General features: G+C 30.6%; 1 protein-coding gene across 1 annotated transcript; it reads left to right on the top strand.

Moving 5' to 3' along the window:
- On the top strand, positions 1–7,572 carry LOC108913056. Its single transcript, XM_018718521.1, has 6 exons — positions 1–143; positions 468–582; positions 1,480–1,695; positions 2,026–2,140; positions 6,911–7,120; positions 7,318–7,572. Exons 1-6 carry the CDS (start codon positions 62–64, stop codon positions 7,483–7,485), a joined length of 906 nt encoding a protein of 301 aa, XP_018574037.1. The 5' UTR covers positions 1–61; the 3' UTR covers positions 7,486–7,572.

Below are 7,572 nucleotides of genomic sequence, written 5' to 3'. Positions count from 1 at the left end.
ATTTCGTCGATAATTCTTCAAGAGAAACGTATTAATTAAACTGTGCGTTACAATAAATAACATGCGACTGTCACTACTATTTTTAGTGCTTGCCTCTGCATTGGTGGTGGAGAACATAAATGCAGATAAATTAAATTTAGCTCGTAAGTATATTTATATTAATAACAGTAGATTAACGGTAGGGGGTACAATTTTTCGGACAATGCATCATATATTATACGATGCTGGCCATTACGATGTATTAGACAAGAACAGAGCTAATTTTACTGAAGTTGCGCAAGAGGAGTTGTTTTAAGCATTACTATCTCTATCATTATTGCGAGTTTTGTGCCACGGTTACAAATATCTAACATAAAGTATATAAAAATATAACTATAATATTTAACTAATCCAAGATTTGTTTCATCGCTTACTATAACTTTATTTTAAACTCTAATTAAAACTTATAAATTATGTTTCTCTTGCAGCAATCTTGAAACTTGGACTTAGACTTGTGCTAATTAACTTAAAACGATTGGAAAGTGTCACCTTAGTACCAGAAAATGATACCTGGACCATTCCAGTGGACCTCAAAAACATTTCGTAAGCATTTTTATAAGTATTACTTCAAATGAAATCAAACAGTGTACTTTGACACTGAAAATCTAGGTATGCAAAAGATATATAACCTCATAGACAAGGTGAACTGATTATATTGCAGGAAACCCACTCTACTCTATCCCAACTAGCATTGAATTATACCAACAAAATTATTAGGTAATACAAATACAAATACCTGTGATATTGAAATTGATAAATAATAGCTTTGCTCCTAGAGCAATCCAAAACAGTTTCCAACAGTCAAATGCATATGCATTCCGATATAATTATTACATAAGGTTGAAAATTCATTGTTTCAAATCAAATGCGGCTGCATCTGACTGTTAAATACTATTTGAATGTACTAGAAATAAAACTAATGTAATTTTTCAAAGAAATATCTTGTATTCTTATTGTTCTAACATCACTCCTGACAAAGACCAACAGAGAAATTGGAACGACCTTGGTATGTCCATGGTTTACTTAGGATTACTTTTTCAAGTGACCTTCTTGCACATGTAGTTAATAAATATCAATAAAACAAAATTATATATAAAATTTTAAAATGACTATTTCAAAAGTAGGTATTAATAATATAACTAACTTTATACAAAATTTCTTTAAAATGTGTATTTTGTTATTGGCTCTCCTATTTTTACTTTATTTTAAGCTAATTAGTAAGTTAAGCTAAGTCAAACAATATACTTTCCAAATATGAATACTATATATTTAAAAAAAATAAAAGTTAATAAAGTAAGGTAGATAGTGATAGAGGAACAGTAAAAACTTCTCCTAGACTACTTGAACTTGATCTAAAGAGGACAATGAAAACATTATTTTTATACTTGCAATGACCCAAAAATAACTACATAATAACAATCTTATCTTTGCTGATTGTAGGACTGGATCAATAAATTTCAAAAATGCTCAGGTATACGGATTTCAGACATTAGATATTGCAGGAATAAGTGCAAATGATGCTGATCCTTCAAACGAAAATAATATAATTGATCTATGTGTAAATCTTCTATTTGATCAACTTGGAATTTCTACAAATTATGATGCGGATATTGGTTTAATCGATGAAATACCTATTTATGGGGACGGAAAAATCAAGTAAGTGGTATAATTCTACGTTCTTCCATAAAATTACAAATAATGTGATTTTCATACTAATTATTCCGATACTTATTTACAAAATTGTCAGTATGTTAGATAATCAATAATTAGAACAATATTCAAAATGGCAGAGTTAATTTAATTTGAGATATGTCTACTATTTTAATACGTGCAGTTGTGCTAAAAAAATTTTTGACCTAAAGCAGTTTAGAACGGAAACTTTGTATTGTCCTGAGCTGTATCTATATGTAGCTTCAAAGGATGTCACGTCCGTTACCTTAGATGTCTTAATCAAGCCCTAATTAAGATAAATATATTATTTTTTAGTTTGGCTGTATCACAAGTAATACTTGACTTGTGTTTGAATATCAACATTTCACCAGATTTTTCACAAATTTCAGTGGATGACGTAGCACTGAGCTTAGAATTGCATAATTCTCCGGTAAGTATGTGTGTAAAGGAGCAAAACAAAAGAGAGAAAGGAATAACTTTTTTTAACCAACATATTACTAATTATACACTTTTTATATTACAATATACGTACAAGTAAAATATTACAAATATACTATTGTATTAAATTGTATTATATTCATCTAGGGAGTAAACTGATATTGCGTGTACATATATAAAAAGTAGACAATTGTTGCATATGAAATAGTTTATTTATTTATGTGAGTAATTAGCCTCGTATCGTCATTTTCAAATTTTAATAGCACAAAGTACACTTAATTCTTAAAAAAATGCAAAAGGGGTAGATTAGTCTTTGTTCCACTGGTGGTGATGGTGATACTGAAGATGATGATCCATGCTTGTTTGGTCTTAATTGTTGTGCAATTCTGTTTGCTCTAGTGTCTCTTTAAATTGCTTGTGAACTAAATCTAGTATGTATAGAGTCATTCACACAACAATGGTTTATAAGCTATGTATTTTGATTTATTTATTGACCCTCTTCTATGGATAATGTGAAGATTGCTATGGAATATAATATATTTATGTTTTTCCGCCATTACATTTACTAAACATATCTTTATACAGGGTGATTCAGTCATAATGTCATTAATTTTAACCACGTATTCGGAAGGCTTAATAAAGACGGAAATAAAAATCGGAAAAAAAATTTTTTACTCGACTTTCAAAAATGAATGAAATCATCCCATAACTCCCGCTACGAGGGCGGCCCTGCTAGATGCCCGGATCAGAGAACAGATAAGTCTGTTCTCTGCCCGGATGCTCCGAGAATTTTGTAACGTAATATCATGAATCGGTCGTCAGCTGAAGCGAACAGCGTTGCCAAGGTCACGTCATAATATGTGGTTCACATTTACTGTGGGTTCCGCGTTAAACGTATGCAAGTAAATAAAGGACTATGCTGCATTTTATTATAAATAATTTTAACAATTGTATTAACGTAGTGCAGAATGTTTTAACAAGTCCGACTTCTCGAAGTCAACTTTCGTTAAAAGAAAATAAATAAAGCAGAGGTAGTTACCTGTTTGTAGGCACAACGTATTTTATCAAATAAAAAAAGTTGGCACACTACTAAATACCCGTATATACAAAATACACTACACACGGTTACAAAATCATTAACAATTTAAAGCGTTAATTCAAATCTACCACCTTCCATATCTCCCGCATTTTTCCAACTGCATCTATCATACCATATCGCGCAGCAAACATGCAGGACATCGACAAAATGACTTAAATGTGATAGAGGCTGTTTTAAATTTAGTCGAGGAGCAGCCTACTATTTCCACAAGAACAATTTCAAGGCAACTGGAGATATCACAAACCAAAGTTTGGCGGATATTGTGCGAGAATTCACTCAACCCGTACCATTTTCAAAAATTTCAAGCTTTAGAACCAGCTGATTTCCCCAATCGTCTTGAATTTTGCAGTTGGTTCCTAAATCGAAGTGCAGCAGACCCTAACTTTCTTAAAACAAAGTGCGCTGGACGAATGAACGCTGTTTTACTCGTGCTGGCATTTTTTGACCTTTTTGACCTTTGACCTTTAAATAATAAAACGTGAAATCGTTAATAATATTAAAAATGATAAATTGTAATAACCGTACATTCGAAAACAATCATCCCTATTCATTACATTCAATTTGGTGACACGATTTTCCTTTGATAAAAGACCGACAACTTTTTGCTCTACTTTGGATGGATTACTATCCTACTACAGTTCGTATTAGTCTAGGAGCCAGATAGGGTTCCGTTACTAGCTATACAAATAAACTTTTTACAGCCATTTAAACATTTAATTTGTTTGCAGCCGTTGCACTCTGGTTGGTCACGGCACCCTATCTGGCTCCTAGACTAGAGTGTACGTGCAAATCAAAAGTGGGTTAGATAGAAGGTCAGTGACCTAGACACAGGTTATCCCAGGTCGGAAACACGTACCGAGTTGTTTATTTGTCTCCGTCCGATTGTTTTTTTATTTTCTATTACTTACAGTCTATATTTAAATGTTACATACATTTCACCCTCTCTTTATAATTTATCTAGTGAGTGTTGGTTTTTTATGTCATTATTTCCGTAATGAAATTGAAATGGTTATGAAATGAAATTTAAATTACTTGAACTCTTGGAGTTTTGTAACTTCAATATTGCATCTAGGGCGCCTTGTTCATATCGTAGCCGTGCGCAAATTGTGAATAACCGGCTGACGTCAGCCGGTCAGTAACAGCCTGAAAAGGGGGTTAAATAATGATTTGAAAATATTTTTTCTGCTTAAATACGCATTTAATTTTTGTTTTAATCACGCCATCGTATTATACTAATTTTTATCTATCTGCTCTTAAAATTAATGACATTATGTCTGAATCACCCTGTATATTTTATTAAGACAAAATTACAATGCTATAAAAGGTGTTTTATAATAACACCATCGTGTTCTAAATAATGTTTTTTTTTCTTGTGCAGGAATCTATGATATAAGTACTCGTACAATATATATGATCTGCAGGTAGTTCTTATTTGACTTTCGTGTTGTTCTTTCCATAGAACATTCTGAAATATCAAGTAAAGAAAAAATATCTAATAATCTATGTACCTAACCTAATGCAGAAAATAATGAACGAAATTAATACCATCAGATATTGTGAGAAAAACTTGATTATAATATTTTTTTTCTTAATAGAGTATTAAAAGATTTGTTTAGTAAATTTAACAGCGGAAAGTATCCTCACGCAGTGGTTCCATGGCAATCTTGACTATGTGCAAGAAAAAAAACAAAATAGTGTGCAAACTACCAAATCAAATATATGAGATGTATATATGATACGTGCATTATAATTCTACAAAAAGGGGAATTCAAACAAAAGGTAATAAATACACATTTAATAACAACAAAGTTTAATTCACATCTTCGAAATGAAACTGTCAAATTTTTTTTATATGTATATTTCTTTCAAATGACAAGAAAATTTCCTAAAGCTTTAGTCTTTATTATTTTTTATAAAAAGGTAAAAAAAAGGGTAAAATATTATGTAAGTAGCTCTCAGAAATAAAAATCTGGATGAGATTTACAGTCCGGTCACATACAACAGAACCACCATGACATTTTCTTTACTATAACTTTTTATTTAGTTTGCAAATTTAAATTTGATTAGGTCTGTATTTTGAAACCGAATAAAGGTTGATCTCCCACTAGTATATTTTTTAGCTTTAAGTTATGTTTTTTAAGAATTCTGCTGGCGTTCTTGCCGGCAGAAATTCCTTCTCGCTGTCAGCAATGGACGTCACTGCAAATGATTTTCTAATAATGACGTTCGTTGTTGACAGTCCAGACGGTATCTGATTCAAAAAGCCATATTTGGGTGAATTTTTGGCTTTTTGGCTTTCAAATATCACTAGAAATGAAAATTTTTCTATGCGCATAAAAAAACATGGGCTTAACTTTTGGCGGCACAATATGTTAAAAAAAAATAGAAAAATGGCATATTTTTCTTCCTATTTAATTATGTATCTTTTCAAGAGTTGATTTTAGGCGAAAATGGAAAAGCAAAAAAATGTTTGTAATTAAATTTTTTACAAAACAAGACTAGTTACAAATCGCGATTTGGTAAAAATCGAAATAATCGCAAGAATGGGGTTAAAAAACAATACTTTTTAGGGAATTTTTTTGGGGTATTTAAATTGGGTATAGGACCTTTATACTTGGCTCAAGAAAACTTCATATTATGTAGAATCATCACACCAAATTTCATCAAAATCGGTTAGATAGATTTTGCATAATAATTTTGCCATCCAGATTTTGAAAAAAAAATTGCAAATGTTCAAAATTTTGTACAGCAAAAACCAAGGACCTTAGATCCTTGAAAATTTAATCACATATATAAGGGCTCTCAGGCTTTCAAACTTTTTTTGAAAAATTGGAGAGCTCTGGCGCTTGTTTAAACATTGGTCGATTTTTTTGTACTTATAAACAATTAGAATAACTTTGTGAATATTCAACCTAATCAAATTTTTTAAAATAGGTTTTAAAAGTTCTTGGAAAGACGCTTCTTTAAAAAAAAAAACAGATCGATTGGTATGTAGTTATAACCAATCAAAGTTAACCGTCATTTACACTAAATGTACTGGGACATCCGGGTTAATTTTTCGAAAAATACCTTTGGTATTCCGTGTACTACCATGTCTAAGATTACAATACTTTTCTTCATTGGCAACCTACTTTAAAACATGTTTAAAGTTATTTATGCAAGCGAGAAATTCAATAAAATCGTACGGGTGGTGGTGGTGAGGCAAGCAGAGAGCGCGGCCGCTTCGGCCTGCTCGAAATTAAATCAGTGAGTTCAAAACCGCGATGCGTTTAAAAATTTTTAATATCTCACCTTCTAGAGGTCCGATTTTGATGATTTTTTTTAATTTTACCTTATTTTCAAATGCCTATCGTCAATAATTATTGGTCTTTAAACTTCCTTTACTTATCAACTTTATTTTTCTGCTGTATCAAAGGTAAGTACTTACATAAACTTATATACTGTTTATCAAAGATCGTTTTCTTGAATTTCTCGCTTGCATAAATAACTTTAAACATGTTTTAAAGTAGGTTGCCAATGAAGAAATGTATTGTAATCTTAGACCTGGTAAACACTACGCTTCAACTTAAAAATAAATATTGTAATTATTGTTTAGTGAGTGTATACATGAATACATGTACCTACTTTTAAATTTACTTATACCAATAAACTAATAATTTTTAGTCGTACATTACCAAATTTTGGAAAAATGATAGTTTCAGCGAAATACTGTCTACAATTATAAATACGTTAGAAAAAATAATTTTCATGTGGATGGACTATGAAAAAGAGTGCACGTCATCTCTAATAAGCCCTATAGTTCAATATGCACTAAATTCAATTTTACCAAATGACATTGACAGTAACTTGGTTATTAATTCTACATGTTTGGAAGTAAGTATATAATATATAGAGTTTCATAATTATCTAGTGTTTCTCAAAATTGTTATACTTTATGTACTATTATATAAATCTTGAATTTTGTATTCCTTTATTTTTAAACAAGTATATACATATAACAACAGTTCTAAAATACAAAAACTTAAGATTTTAGGTTAAGCTGAAAATTATAAATAATTTATTAATTTTAGGAGTCAGTTGAAGAAGTAGTCGATTTATACGACACGTTGAAAGAGCTAATAGCTGCATATAATGAAGGAAGCGTTACTAACCTAATTAGTAGTATAAACGCTGAGCAGGTTAAAGAAGCAATGGGTAAAATGGAAAAGATGATATTAGAAATTTTGGATAATGAATGACTTAGTATAGAAGCTTAAGCATATTCTTCTTTTTATTTAATTATCATTTTTATATTTCTTTGAAAAATAAAAGCTACCTTAAGAAAA

Source organism: Anoplophora glabripennis, unplaced genomic scaffold, assembly GCF_000390285.2.
Source record: "Anoplophora glabripennis isolate ALB-LARVAE unplaced genomic scaffold, Agla_2.0 scaffold574, whole genome shotgun sequence".
Lineage (NCBI taxonomy): Eukaryota > Metazoa > Arthropoda > Insecta > Coleoptera > Cerambycidae > Anoplophora > Anoplophora glabripennis.
The sequence above is the reverse complement of the archived record's forward strand: the minus strand, read 5'-3'. Positions and strand labels throughout refer to the sequence as shown.

Coding starts and splice junctions, on each gene's coding strand:
- LOC108913056 (XM_018718521.1), top strand. CDS start 62: ATGCGACTGTCACTACTATTTTTAGTGCTTGCCTCTGCATTGGTGGTG. Junction 144..467: donor AGATAAATTAAATTTAGCTC/GTAAGTATATTT, acceptor TTTCTCTTGCAG/CAATCTTGAAACTTGGACTT. Junction 583..1,479: donor GTGGACCTCAAAAACATTTC/GTAAGCATTTTT, acceptor TGCTGATTGTAG/GACTGGATCAATAAATTTCA.